Source organism: Polypterus senegalus, chromosome 9 (assembly GCF_016835505.1).
Source record: "Polypterus senegalus isolate Bchr_013 chromosome 9, ASM1683550v1, whole genome shotgun sequence".
Taxonomy (NCBI): domain Eukaryota; kingdom Metazoa; phylum Chordata; class Cladistia; order Polypteriformes; family Polypteridae; genus Polypterus; species Polypterus senegalus.
The window spans coordinates 112,528,220-112,544,688 of NC_053162.1; the positions used below are offsets into that span (position 1 = coordinate 112,528,220).

Genomic DNA, 16,469 nt, shown 5'->3' on the forward strand with positions numbered 1-16,469 from the left:
GTAACGAGGGTCGAGGAAAGTGCATTTTCGCAATATTTTGCGCACTGAATTGGATTCATACTTGGCCTCCAGCTTTGTTAGAATTCCAGTTTTGATTGACTTGGTTAGCTGTGGGTCATTTTCTGACGCAGCCAACACATCGTCCCTGCAGAGCTGAGGGAGGATACAGGAACTGGTCACATTATTTTCTCCTGACAAAATATCAGTGAAGTCACCGACTGGTTTCAGTGCTTCGTGAACAGCTTTCAAGACGTCCATGTCCTGCCAGATCAGGGACAGGCTGCTCCTTCTGTCATCAGACAGGACATGTCTGATCGCTTGGGCCTGCTCGAGGATTCGCTCCACCATTGCCAGTTTGGAGCCCCAGCGAGTTGCGAAGTCCTGCCGACGGATGGATGGATGAATTAATTAATGAATGATGAATAAATGATTAAATAAAGTATCTATCTATCTATCTATCTATCTATCTATCTATCTATCTATCTATCTATCTATCTATCTATCTAAATGAATGAATAGGCCTAAATAAACAAATGAATGAATAAATAGGCATAAACAAATGAATGAATAAATAGGCATAAATAAACGAATGAATAAATAGGCATAAATAAACGAATGAATAAATAAATAGGCATAAATAAACGAATGAATGAATAAATAGGCCTAAATAAACGAATGAATGCATAAATAAATAAGTCCATTAACGTATATTATTCCACTTGGTGAAATTTGCATGCACATTTATTTCAGGCTAAATAAGTCCCTTATGCGCATCAAGCCTGCATTTACTTGATAAAAAAATACAGGAAAAAAATTACAATTTAAAAAATGGTTTTCTATTTTAATATAGCCTACTTTTCAATATAATTTATGTGATGCAAAGCATATATATATATATATAAATACCTAATATATATACCTATATATATATATATATATATATATATATATATCCCTTTTTTTATATTTGAGCCCCTGCCCCTGAGGAACTCTCTGCACGTTTTATGCTTACCGTTATGAGACTATGTTTTGGGAGTCCCAAGTCCACTTGCTTCTTGTGGAGTTCATGCTTACGTTGCCAGCTGTGTGAAAAGGCCCCGACAATATTACGGCACAGTCCGAGGGCGCGCTCGGTTTTTTACCTCTGGTCATGCAATCCATTTGTGACAGCCAATACGTAGTTTGGAGGCATTTGGATTCAAGTTTCCAGTCAGGTGTAATAGTATGGACAGTCAGAGACATATATGGTGTCATGTTAACTGACGACAACATGTCAGTTGTTAAGGAATAACTGTGTGACGCTGACAGCAGCACTTGAACATTGTCTCTAACTTTACTATATACATGTGGGACGGCTGTTTGTGAGAAATATTTCCGTCCAGGCAGCTCGTACTGGGCATCTAGGACCTTTACCATGTCCGTAAAGACTTTTTCCACTGTGTGGAAAGAGACCATTTCCTTCGCCAAGTATTTTGTCACTGCATCAGTACAGGTTTTGCAACGGACACTGTCCCTTTTGTACTTTGTTGCTTTCCCGAAGGCCCCATTATCGTCGGCTGCGTACGGGCGGTGGACCTAAATGTTGTTGGTCCTGCATCGGGAGGCGTTGAAACTGTTGCACTGAGTGAACTCGGGTCCATCCTCGCAACAGTGAGTGGATGGTGGTTTCGTATATGCGACCTTAGGTTCGATGTATTTCCATCTCTCGCGGTCACCTTTTTGTTGCACAATTTGCAAATTGCCTCGTCCGTATTTACCGCCTCTCCCTTCTCGTTCGTCCGAAACCCGAAATACTGCCAAACTGCATAAGTTGTGTTCTTTATCGAGACCAGGTCACTTGGTGCTCGACTCGCCATCTTTCCCCACCTCTCTCTTTCTCCTCCACGCTGTCACGTGATGACAACCACGCATCGCATACGCATTTTTAGGCATTAAATAAATTATATTTAATATTTAATCCTTGTCTCCTATATAAGTGCATTGTTTTTATGACGGTGTAACGGTATTGAAACTGACACAGTTGCTATTTTTAGATCCCGCGGGATACCATATTACCGTTTTACCGCCCAAGCCTAATGTGTATATATATATATATATATGTATATATATATATATATATATATATATATATATATGTATGTGTGTGTGTGTGTGTATATATGTGTGTATATATATATATATATACATATATATGTATGTGTGTGTATGTATATATATATATATATATATATATATATATATGTATGTGTGTGTGTGTGTATATATATATATATGTGTATGTGTGTGTGTGTGTGTGTGTGTGTGTGTGTGTGTGTATATATATACAGTCATGTGAAAACATTAGGACACCCTTTGAAAGCATGTGGTTTTTTGTAACATTTTTAATAAATGGTTATTTCATCTCCGTTTCAACAATACAGAGATTAAAGTAATCCAACTAAACAAAGAAAACTGAAGAAAAGTCTTTTCAAGATCTTCTGTAAATGTCATTCTACAAAATGCCTATTCTAACTGAGGAAAAGATAGGACACCCTCACATGTATTCCCTCTTAAATTGGCTCAGATCTCACACAGGTATATCACACCAGGTGCACATAATTAGTAGATCGTTACTCTGCATGTTGAATGAGGCTTGCCCTATTTAAACCTCAGACATTTAGTTTGGTGTGCTCCTGACTGTTGAAGTGAGAGTGAGCACCATGGTGAGAACAAAAGAGCTGTCAGAGGACTTCAGAAAAAGATTGTAGCAGCCTATGAGTCTGGGAAGGGATTTAAAAGATCTCAAAAGATTTTGAAATCAGCCATTCCACTGTCCGGAAGATAGTCTACAAGTGGAGGGCTTTCAAAACAACTGCCAACATGCCCAGGACTGGTCGCCCCAGCAAGTTCACCCCAAGAGCAGACCGCAAGATGCTAAAAGAGGTCTCCAAAAACCCTAAATTGTCATCTCGAGAACTACAGCAGGCTCTGGCTACTGTTGATGTAGAAGTACATGCCTCTACAATCAGAAAGAGACTGTACAAGTTTAACTTGCATGGGAGGTGTGCAAGGAGGAAACCTTTGCTTTCCAAGAGAAACATCGAGGCCAGACTGACATTTGCCAGAGATAAAGTTGACAAAGACCAGGACTTCTGGAATAATGTTCTTTGGACAGATGAGTCCAAAATTGAATTATTTGGACACAACAGCAGAGGACATGTTTGGCGTAAACCAAACACAGCATTCCAAGAAAAGAACCTCATACCAACTGTGAAGCATGGAGGTGGAAGTGTCATGGTTTGGGGCTGCTTTGCTGCAGCAGGACCTGGTCAGCTCACCATCATAGAATCCACGATGAATTCTACTGTGTATCAGAAGGTGCTTGAAGAACATGTAGACCATCAGTTAGAAAATTAAAGCTGAAGCGGAACTGGACCATGCAACATGACAATGACCCAAAACATACTAGTAAATCAACCAAAGATTGGCTGAAAAAGAAGAAATGGAGAGTCCTGGAATGGCCAAGTCAAAGTCCAGATTTGAATCCCATTGAGATGCTGTGGGGTGACTTGAAAAGGGCTGTACGTGCAAGAAACCCTCAAACATCGCACAGCTGAAAAAGTTCTGCATTGAGGAGTGGGGTAAAATTTCCTCAGACCGATGTCGAAGACTGGTAGATGGCTACAAGAACCGTCTCACTGCAGTTATTTCAGCCAAAGGAGGTAACACTCGCTATTAGGGCAAGGGTGTCCTATCTTTTCCTCAGTTAGAATAGGCATTTTTGTAGAATGACATTTACAGAAGATCTTGAAAAGACTTTTCTTCAGTTTTCTTTGTTTAGTTGGATTACTTTAATCTCTGTATTGTTGAAACGGAGATGAAATAACCATTTATTAAAAATGTTACAAAAAACCACATGCTTTCAAAGGGTGTTCTAATGTTTTCACATGACTGTATATATATATATACACACATATATATATATATATATATATATATATATATATATGTGTGTGTATATATATACACAAAAACCGGAGTCCAAAAAAGTTGGGACCCTAAACAAATTGTGAATAAAATCTGAATGCAATGATGTGGAGATGGCAAATGTCAATATTTTATTTGTAATAGAACGTAGATGACAGATCAAACGTTTAATCCGAGTAAATGTATCATTTTAAAGGAAAAATATGTTGATTCAAAATTTCACGGTGTCAACAAATCCCATAAAAGTTGGGACAAGTAGCAATAAGAGGCTGGAAAAAGTAAATCTGAGCATAACGAAGAGCTGGAAGACCAATAAACACTAATTAGGTCAATTGGCAACATGATTGGGTATAAAAAGAGCTTCTCCGAGTGGCAGTGTCTCTCAGAAGCCAAGATGGGTAGAGGATCACCAATTCCCACAATTTTGCGCAGAAAGCTAGTGGAGCAATATCAGAAAGGTGTTACCCAGCGAAAAATTGCAAAGACTTTGCATCTATCATCATCAACTGTGCATAACATCATCCAAAGATTCAGAGAATCTGGAACAATCTCTGTCGCGTAAGGGTCAAGGCCGTAAAACCATACTGGATGCCCGTGATTTCCGGGCCCTTAAACGACACTGCACCACAAACAGGAATGCTACTGTAAAGGAAATCACAGAATGGGCTCAGGAATACTTCCAGAAACCATTGTCAGTGAACACAATCCACCGTGCCATCCGCTGTTGCCAGCTGAAACTCTACAGTGCAAAGAAGAAGCCATTTCTAAGCAAGATCCACAAGCTCAGGCATTGTCACTGGGCCAGGGATCATTTAAAATGGAGTTTGGCAAAATGGAAGACTGTTCTGTGGTCAGACGAGTCACTATTCGAAGTTCTTTTTGGAAATCTGGGACGCCATGTCATCCGGACCAAAGAGGACAAGGACAACCCAAGTTGTTATCAACGCTTAGTTCAGAAGCCTGCATCTCTGATGGTATAGGGTTACATGAGTGCGTGCGGCATGGGCAGCTTGCATGTCTGGAAAGGCACCATCAATGCAGAAAAATATATTCAGATTCTAGAACAACATATGCTCCCATCCAGACGTCATCTCTTTCAGGGATGACCCTGCATTTTTCAACAAGATAAAGCCAGACCACATTCTGCATCAATCACAACATCATGGCTGCGTAGGAGAAGGATCCGGGTACTGAAATGGCCAGTCTGCAGTGCAGATCTTTCACCTATAGAGAACATTTGGCGCATCATAAAGAGGAAGGTGTGACAAAGAAGGCCCAAGGCGATTGAACAGTTAGAGGCCTGTATTAGACGAGAATGGGAGAGCATTCCTATTTCTAAACTTGAGAAACGGGTCTCTTCGGTCCCCAGACATCTGTTGAGTGTTGTAAGAAGAAGGGGAGATGCCACACAGTGGTGAAAATGGCCTTGTCCCAACTTTTTTGGGATTTGTTGACACCATGAAATTCTGAATCAACATATTTTTCCCTTAAAATGATACATTTTCTCAGTTTAAACTTTTGTGATTTATGTTCTATTCCGAATAAAATATTAGAAGTTGGCACCTCCACATCATTGCATTCAGTTTTTATTCAGGATTTGTATAGTGTCCCAACTTTTTTGTGTGTGTGTAATAATATATATATATATATATATATATATATATATATATATATGTATGTGTATATATATACACACACATATATGTATATGTATATATATATATATGTATATATATATACACACACATATATGTATATGTGTGTGTGTGTATATCTTGTCACGCTTGGGACACAGATTTGCACAGAGACACAGGAGGTCGTAGAAACAAGAAGGATTTTTATTCAAACACATGAGCTTAAACGTGCTCCATGACAAGTCAGAGATGACAGTTCCGCTAGGAGCAGAGAGAGATAAAAGCAAACAATCAATTCCAAAACTGACAGGCGCTGCAAGGCTTATAAGTCGGCGGAGTACCGCGTGAGGCTTGTATTACGCGTTATAGTGCAAGGATAAGGAGCAATGTGAGGGTAGTCAGTGTTTCAGGGTTTGTGGTTTTCCCAGGGCGTCTGTCTCTATTTGGGGTGCGATCAGCCCTCCAGCTCACACCCTCCCCCTCAGCTTTATTCACATTCCTGTGAATCAAGCGACTCTCTGTACCAAGTTCATGTAGTCGGGATAATACGTCTGCGTTGACGTGTTCAGAACCTGGTCGGTGCTTTACTGTGAAACTGTAAGGTTGTAAACCCAGAAACCATCTCATTAGACGAGAGTTTGTATCTTTCTGTCGGTACAACCACTGAAGTGGAGCATGATCAGTTACCAAAGTGAAGTTTTGTCCCCACAAGTAATAGCGAAGCGCTTCCACAGCCCACCTAATTGCCAAGCATTCTTTCTCAATTGTAGAATAATTGCGTTCCCTAGGAAGTAATTTCCTACTCAAATATGTGATTGGATGTTCTTCTCCATCAAAATTTGTGACAGGACTGCGCCCACACCAAATGCACTTGCGTCTGTATGCAAGATAAAATCTTTTGTGAAATCCGGGTTCCTTAGAACCGGGTAAGAAGACAATGCTTTTTTTAAATCGTTGAAAGAACGTTCGCAATTTTCTGTCCACAAGATAGGTCGGTTTTTTCTGCCTCTAGTAAGTTCTGTAAGAGGAGCAGCTCTATGTGCAAAATTTGGAATGAATTTTCTGTAGTAACCAGCGAGTCCCAGAAAAGCGCAAACTTGTTTCTGGGTCTCAGGTCTCGGGTAAACAAGCATTTCTTCTATTTTCCTTAATTGTGGCCTAAGTAAACCCTTGCCCATAGAATAGCCTAAGTAATGAGTCTCGGACATGCCTAGTTTACATTTCTTAGGGTTAGCAGTAAGGCCAGCCTGTCTCAAGCTTTCAAGAACGGCTTGAAGCGCTCTAAGTGTGTTTTCCAATCATTGCTAAAAATCACGACATCGTCAAGGTATGCCCCAGCATATTCAGAATGAGGACGTAGGATCTGATCCATCATACTCTGAAAAGTTAGAGGTGCCCGTGAAGACCAAACGGGAGTCTTGTAAATTCATAGAGTCCGTCAGGAGTCGCAAATGCCGTTTTCTCACAACTGCTAGCCTCTAAAGGCACCTGCCAATAGCCTTTCGTGAGATCTAGCGTGGAGATATAGCTCGCCTGACCCAGTTTTTCCAACAGTTCATCGACACGGGGCATGGGATAAGCATCGAATTTAGAGACCTTATTCAAGCGTCTGAAATCGATACAGAACCGAACCGTCTTGCTTTGGGACTAATACGACTGGGCTGCACCAGTCACTTTACTTTCACGAATTACACCCAGTGTCAGCATCTTTTTTACCTCTTCGCGCACAATATTTCGCGCTTCCGGTATCCGACGGCGCATCTGTACGCGAACATCAGGTTCAGTGGTAATTTTATGTTTTGTAATGTTAGTCTTGCCTGGTAAATCTGAAAAGACATCAGTGTTCCGTTCTATCAAAGATAACAGTTCTGTCTTTTGCGTGTCAGTAAGATCGTTACCAATGGTAACATCGGTCTGAGAAACAGCAGCCAAGGAAGTGTTAACCTCTTGTCGGTCGTGCCATTCCTTCAAGAGGTTAATGTGTAAAATCTGGAATGGTTTGCGCCGCCTGGTATTCTAACCTTGTAATTTACGGACTCATACGCTCCTCAATAATGGCGGGCCCTGCCATTTAGCTAAGAATTTGTGTGGATCCGAGGGAACCAGTACCAAAACACGATCGCCAGGTTTGAACTCACGGAGCTTGCGCCTATCGTAAAGACGCTTCTGAGTTTCCTGTTCTCGTTGTTGGTGTTCCACAGCAATAGAGGAAAGCATAGAAATTCTGTCTTGCAACGAAATTAGTCGATCTGCAAAGCTTGGACCTTAGCTGCTCTCTCGTTTCCTATCCATTCCTCACATACCACATCCAGGATGCCTCGCGCCGCCTGCGAATAACAACTCGAAGGGACTCAAGCCAGTGGACGCCTGTGGTGATTCTCGCACGCTACAAAACAAAAGGTAGGACAGTGTTCCATGTTGTGGGATCATTATGAGCAACTCGCCTGATCATCTGTTTCAATGTTTTGTTAAATCGCTCGGTTAAACCATTCGTTTGAGGATGGTAAACAGTAGTACTCAATTTCTTAATAGCAAAGCTGTCACACAATTGTTTCATCACGAGAAGTGAAAGGTGTGCCTGATCAGTTAAGATTTCTCTAGGGATACCAATACGAGTAAAAGTTTCACATAGTGCTTTGGCTACAGTGAAGAGTTGGCCTTTTCAGCGCAATCATTTCTGGATATCGTGTCGCATAATCAACCAACACCAGCAAATATTGGTACCCATCCTTAGTCTTAGGTAAAGGTCCCACAATATCTAATCCCACACGCTGAAAGGGAACTTCCAATGTGGGCATAGGACAAAGGGGAGCCCGAGGAGGCTTATAAGCAGAGACGATCTGGCAGTCTGGACATGAAGTACAAAATCGTTCAACATCTTTTCCCATATTAAGCCAATAAAATCGTTTTGATAACCGGTCTCTAGTTTTGTCGGCACCTAGGTGTTCCCCCAAGATGTGTGAATGTGCCAGATGCAAAACAGTTTCCCTATGTGCTTCAGGTACCACCAGTTGCTCAATAAATTCCCCCTCCAAATGATCTGAGATCACTCTGAAAAGGCAACCGTCCTTTTCTATAAAGTGTGGGGTTTTCACCCCCCCGGAATTACGCTCTTGGTAATAAGAGTCATTAGCAGGGCGAGCCTGTTTAAATGCATATTCTAATGAGCTATCAGTATGCTGCAAACGCACAAAATCTGATTGTTCGTTAACACTCAGTTTGTGTTCGGAGGCATTTGCAATCTGCGAAGATGTAGAAGGACCAGCCCATTCTGGAAGATTTTCGGGGGTGACCTCCTCCGTCTCAATGTATATTTACCGTCAATGAATAAAACATTTTAACTTTAACTTTTGTTGAGTAAATTTTGAATAGATTTGGTAACGTATAAGGAGGATGGACTGGGATAAGCTTTTGAGTGTGGAGACAGTTGTAGAGCAGTGGAATAGGCGTATAATGTTTTACATATAATGCAGGTCAATGACATACCTAAAACTAGTGTTAAAGTACTGAGACTTAGCTTCGTGTTTTGGGGAGCAAGATGGGGACTCGCACTTCACAGCGCACACACACACAGTCACAATGCAAACAGAGAGATGCGCTGGGCGAGCGAGATAAGGAGAGAGAGAGAGAGAGAGACGCGGTGGGCGAGCGAGATAAGGAGAGAGAGAGAGAGACGCGCTGGGCGAGCAAGCGAGATGAGAGAGAGAGAGAGACGCGCTGTAAACAGAGAGACGCGCTGGGTGAGGAAGCAAGCAAGATAAGGAGAGAGAGAGAGAGAGGTGCTGGGTAAGTGAGTGAGACAAGGAGAGAGAGAGAAGAACCATCAGCTCAGTTGTGAACACATGACGCTCAGCAGACAAAGTGTATCCATACTGCTCGTATTGCATGACATCGCTCGTTTATCAAGTCAAAATTTATTAAAAATTTTTGCTCGTCTTGCAAGAAACTCGTAAACCGAGGTTCCACTGTATATATATGTGTGTATGTATATATATGTATATATATGTATGTATATGTGTATATGTATATGTACAGTATATATGTATATGTATATGTATATATGTATATATATATGTATATATATATGTATATATATATATGTGTGTATATATATATGTGTATATATATATATGTATATATATGTATATGTGTATATATATATATATGTATATGTGTATATATATATATATGTGTATATATATATGTGTATATATGTATATATGTATATGTGTATATATATATATATGTGTGTATATATGTGTATATATATATATATATATATGTATTTATATATATATATGTGTGTATATATATATGTGTATATATATATGTGTATATATATATATGTGTATATATATATATGTATATATATATGTGTATATATATGTATATATATGTGTATATATATATATGTATATATATATGTATATATATGTGTATATATATGTGTATATATATATATGTGTGTGTATATATATATATATGTGTGTATATATATATATATGTGTATATATATATATATATATGTTGTAGTAAACCGGCAGTCAGCTGGCGGAGTGATCTGTGGGTAAATTACGTAAAATAGTTGTGGGGAATTTATGGGAAATTTATGTGAAAGTTATTGTGTGTAAAGATTAACTAAGTTCAGTAATTGTCTTTCCTGTTGTAAATGTTATATGTGTTTGTGCTGAGTCTCGGTGGGGTGGGTTGGGATATCGCCGTCCGGGGTTGTAAAAATGTAAATAGATACCGCCGTTAAGAAATGTTGTTTTGTTTTTGACCTTGACAGTGGTTAAGCGGATGAATTTGAGCTTTGCTTTCTGGCTATCTGTGAATAAAGAGATACAACAGGACAGAGCTGTTATTCATTGCTAAGATTTCATCTAAGCAATTAATGCCGTGACACTCGGAGTCGCGGTGTATGGGACACGAAAGTGCTCGTTACTTAAGAAGCTGGGTACAGCTGCGTGCTGCCGGGCGGCTCGTGAGTGCGGCGTGTATGGGACACGGCGGCTTCGTACTTAAAGAGCTGGGTACAGCTGCGTGCCTAATGCTGGCAATCCGCTAGCCGACAGCTTGGAAGAGGTTACTGCGAAATCGGCTTGAAAATCTTCAAGACTCGACCACGGTCGCTACTATATATATATATATGTATATATATGTATATATGTATATATATATATATATGTATATATGTATGTATATATGTGTGTATATATATATATGTGTATATATATATATATATATATATATATATATATCCCTACTATTACCCTAGGGTCGGTACCGACCCGTTTTCAAGTTTTAAATGCATAAAAGTACCACATACATTTTGTTTACTGCATCAAGGCTTTTTCTATTTTTGAAACTTCCATTTAAACAAGAAAAAAAAAAAAAATAAATAAATAAAGGTAAATTATTTCTCTAATCAGAAATTCACTGCCTGTGGTCTTACCGGGTCGGCCACGACCCAGGGTACAATAAGAGATCATAAAACAATAAATACTGGCCAAACTTAAGTTACAGTATAAACACACTCTCAGCTCACTCTGGCCCCCACACAACTCTGTCAGGTAGCAGGCCTCCCATCCCCGAGCTGTAGTCAGGGGCTTATCTCTTCACACCTCCCCAGTAAAAAAACAGAGACAGCCCAGACAAAACAGACCCAGACCAGTTCAGTTTGGTGATTGTGACTGGAGAGAGAGCATCTAATTTGCAGAGGTAAAAATGGCCAGATTCACAGCACTCCAAGCTCTGGATCATATCCTAGCTGAAGGACAAGTTACAGAGTGGCACAGCGACACTGATGAGGTGGACTCAGAGGAGGAAGACATTGTGGAGTGTCAGTCAGAAGACACAGAGTCTGAGGAGGAGATCACCTCTGAAGCAGTTTCCCCACCAGCTGAAGTAGTACAGTCCAAGAATGGCAGCATCTCCTGGAGGTTAGTACCAACTGACGAGACTCGCAGGACAACTGGCAGGGCAGCTGCTGAAAATATCATCAGAATGACTCCTGGGGTCACAAGGTTTGCCATAACAAGGATAAGTGACATCAAAACAAGTTTTGAACAGTTCATGCCATCATCGCTGAAGAAAATAATACTTGACATGACAAACCTAGAAGGACAAAAGTCTACGGAGACACATGGATTGACTTTGATGAAGAATTCCTGGATGCTTATATTGAATTCTTCTTCTTGCTGGAGTATACCGATCCAGCAATGAGGCCACAGCCAGTCTCTGGGACACAGCAACAGGCAGAAATATTTTTCGGGCCACGATGTCACTGAAGAGCTTCCACATGATCTCGAGAGTCCCTCAGGTTTGACAACCGAGACATGAGAGCAAGATGTGACAAGCTTGCTCCCATAAGGGATGTCTGGGAGAGATGGGTGCAGCGCCTGCCTTTGATGTTCAATCCAGGAGTGGTCAGCAGGAAGACGAAGAGCTTCAGCACCAGCATCCTTCCCTTTAGCCCGCCCCTGCCACAGCCACAGACCCAGACCCAGAGAGGCTGCCGGATTCCAAAAGAAAGCGCTGTCAGGTCTGCCCAAGCAGCAAGGACAGAAAAACCAATTCCATGTGTGCCAAATGCAAGAAATATATTTGCAAAGAGCACACTAAAAATGTCACTTACTGTCCTACTTGCACATAGTGTAAACATACAGTAGCAATCCTGCTCCTGGAGAGCTACCACCCTACCACCGCATACTACTAATTCTATTGGTTTGATTGTTTGTTTGATCTACATTTTGTAATTTATTTTGTATTTTATTTTGTCTTACTTGTTTGGCTTTGTCTTTGTAATTGAATTAAAGTTCAACTTTTGGAAAAAAAATACTTTTTTTGCCTTCTTCTTGAAGTAAATATATATGGGTCAAAACCGACCCTAACACCACAGATGTTACTATATTAATAATATTGATATTGATAGTAATATTATTAAAATAAAAAATTGAAATTTTTTTTTTACAGTTGTGTTCTAATACCCCTCAGTAATAGTCAGGTAACATATAAACCTTTGATTTATTTGTATAATTCTCCTGAGGTTTATTTTACCAATTTTTTTGGACTGGGCCGTTTTATTGACATCTTCTGAGGGCCACACCAAAAATTTTAAAATCTTTTCATGGATAAGGAAGCCTAACAAGGTAACCAAGAGGTAAGGAAACAAACTGGATGATAAAAAAATGTTTGAGGGTTGAGGGAGGCTGATTTAAGACACGGGTCGGCACCGACCCGCCCAAGATAACAGATGGGTGGAAATGCTAGGATAATAGTAGATATATATATATATATATATATATATATATATATGTATATATATATATATATATATATATATATATATATATATATATATATATATATATATATATATATATATATATATATATATATATATATATATATATATATATATATATATATATATATATATATATATATATATATATATATATATATATATATATATATATATATGTATATATATATATATATATGTGTATATATATATATATGTGTGTATATATATATATATATATATATATATATATATGTGTATATATATATATATATATATATATATATATATATATATATATATATATATATATATGTGTATATATATATACATATATATATATGTGTATATATATATATATATATATATATATATATATATATATATATATATATATATATATATATATATATATATATATATATATATATATATATATATATATATGTATATATATATACATATATATATATATATGTGTATATATATATATATATGTGTGTGTGCGTTTATATTGAAAGAGCTTTGAATAAGCCAGCGTTCCCCCTGTGGACAAATAATGTTCTTTCTTTCTAACCATGTATCCTCCGACCTTGACCCTTAGTACAAAAAATATAATTACAACGGATGTGTTTTCAGTTGTAAACTTGATACCAGTTCTAGCCTTCTGTAGTAGCTGTTTAATCAGCAAATATGTTTATTGTGCTCAAAATATCACTGGAGGATGTAGTTACTGAGTTTAGTTAATCCTCAAGCTAATAGTGTTTTATGGTTTTTTTTCTAGTTTCATACATTTGTGTTCCAAAGTCTATTTGTAAAGTTTCAATAGTGCATAGTTTCAAGAGCAATCAATAGGAACCTGTCAGCAAATGTTTATTTTATATTATGGGTCTTCTCTTATGTAATTTTATATATTTTTCATAATTCTTTCAGGTATCAGACAGTAGAAATAAATTGGCCTGTAACAATATGCATCATAAATCTATATGTGGATAAAAAGTTTGTCAACACTCTCTTTGAAAACGAAAATATAAATCAATGTGGTTTTAATATACAAGATTTGACAAACTTTTTGTTGAAACATGTGTTTTCTTTTTACAGATACTTAGAAAGAAGAAATACAAAGGGCCTAATTTTGAAGAAAGTTACACTTGGCCTGCAATTATTCGTGGATGTGATGTTGTTGCTATATCTCATAAAGGAAATGATCCAATGCTTTTCATTCCCCCGCTACTCCGGTTCCTTCAGTACTCTTCAATTTATACCTCTCCATCTTTACATGGGGTAATTCTCTAGTTTGCTTTTATTTGTAAAGTTCTCAATTTACATGTTTTGAGAGTAAATTTTCATGGTGTGCCATGTTCACCAGACTAGTGTCACACATTGGTAGACCTGACCCTGGTGTCCTTTACCGGGATAGTGTGCTCGTCTAAGATGGCTTGGGAAGAGACTCCAGACTAGACAGTTAGAGATGGGTGTACTACAGTTGAAAGCAAAGAGTGCGCATTGTTCAGGGTCATCAGTCCCATATTTGCTATTGTCAATGTTTTCAGGTCCATGCCGATCTGAAGATTTTGAAGTGGTAACCAGGTATGAAGGTCCCCAACCTGGCCATTTGAAGACCAGTTCTTTGAAAGAGAAAGGTTGTAGTAGTGGAGCACTCAGTCATTAGGAGGACTGAAGCGCAAGTTTGCTTCAGAGACAGAGAATCTTGCACAGCTTTTTGACTTCTGGAGGCACAGGTGGTAAATCTTGCTAGAACAGTTGATAGACTCTTGGCTAGAGGGAGGTGGGGGGTGGATCCCATTTTCATTGTCCGTATTGGAACAAATTACATACTGTACATAGGGGTAGCCAGTTAGTTCTGCAATTGAAGTTTAAAGAATTAAGTACCAGGCTGAAGAGTAGAATTGACATGGTCTTCTCTGAAGTTATACCTGAGCCATGTGCCAGTCTAGGTATAACTAGAGAGATCACAATGCTTAGTGCCTGGCTCAAACCTTAGCCTAGGATGGAAGGGTATAGGCTTCTCAAACCTTGGTCTTGGGTGGAAGGGTATAGACTTAAGGGGCATTGGAAATCATTTTATAAAAGATGGGACCTGTTCTATCTTGACAGGTTAAATTTGATCTTGAGTTTATGAATGTTTTTTTTCTAGGATTGTTTAAATTAGGCAATAATGGTAGTTGGGTGAGGCAGTTTAGGATAGGTGAGGTTTAGAACTGTACGTGAGGAGATTAAAAATGGTGTACAAAGAAATATGTATAGTAACTTAAATTCTAACCAAAATTTAAGTGCAAAAGTAAAATAAGTATGAGTATAACAGATGATTATACATTATTTAGGAAGGATAGACTCAACAGGAAAGGAGGCAGGGGATTGACATTTATGTAAAGCAGAATTTAAATGCAAATTGTCTTCAGTTGGATGATGAGGCATATCTTAGTGAGAATGTCTAGATTAACCTGGAAAGCATTAAGGATAGGGGCCTTATTTTTGGAGTGTGCTATGAGACCCCCTAATGCAGACAGTAATTTTAATGTGTCTGTTTTTTTTTTAAATAATAGAAAGGCAAGCTTGTAGGGGGTATTTTTGTCATAAAATATTAACTAGGTTTACTTTTCAACTAGTGAAGTTAATACACATGATTTCTGGCACTGTGCCTTCTCCGGTCCTGTTCAGCCTATATGCATCGGACTTCCAATAAAACTTGGTGTCCTGCCGTGTGCAAAAGTTTGCTGGTGACACTGCTCGTGGGATGCATCAAGAGTGGGCAGGACGAGGAGTATAGGAACCTAATCAAGGATTTTGTTAAACGGTGCTACTCAAATCATCTACAACTGAACACCAGCAAGACCAAGGAGCTGGTGGTGGATTTTAGGAGGCCCAGGCCCCTCATGGACCCCGTGATCATCAGAGGTGACTGTGTGCAGACCTATAAATACCTGAGAGTGCAGGTGGAAGATAAATTTGAGTGGACTGCCAACTCTGATGCTCTACACAAGAGAGGACAGAGCCGACTATACTTCCTTAGAATTCTGGCATCATTTAACATCTGCAGTAAGATGCTGCAGATGTTCTGTCAGATGGTTGTGGAGAACGACCTCTTCTACGCAGTGGTGTGCTGGGGAGGCAGCATAAAGAAGAGGGATGCCTCACGCCTGGACAAACTGGTGAGGAAGGAAAGCTCAATTGTAGGTACGGAGCTGGACAGTTTGACATCTGTGGCACAGCGATGGCGGCTGATCAGGCTCCTGTCAATCATGAAGAATCCACTGCGTTCACTGAACAGTATCATCTCCAGACAGAGGAGCAGCTTCAGCAACAGACTGCTGTCACTGTCCTGCTCCACTGACAGATTGAGGAGATCGTTCCTCCCCCACACTATGCGACTCTTCAATTGCACCCTGGATAGTACATGTTAACACTATAAAAGATTTTAGACTGTTATACCTGCCTTGCACTCTCCACCTTAAGTTTTTTATCTTGCACTGCTTTTTTTTTTATTGCTCTTTAATTAATATTGTTTTTATCAGTATGCTGCTGCTGGAGTATATTAATCC

The 16,469-nt window shown here is 38.9% G+C and overlaps 1 protein-coding gene across 1 annotated transcript in view; it reads left to right on the forward strand.

Annotated features, from left to right (window-relative positions):
- LOC120534889 (putative ATP-dependent RNA helicase TDRD12) overlaps positions 1-16,469 on the forward strand; it is a 329,578-nt gene that overhangs the window by 252,809 nt on the left and 60,300 nt on the right. The window contains exon 12 of the mRNA XM_039762401.1: positions 14,008-14,190. Within this exon, the coding sequence (XP_039618335.1) occupies positions 14,008-14,190 (183 nt within the window). The remainder of the gene's footprint in view (positions 1-14,007; positions 14,191-16,469) is intronic.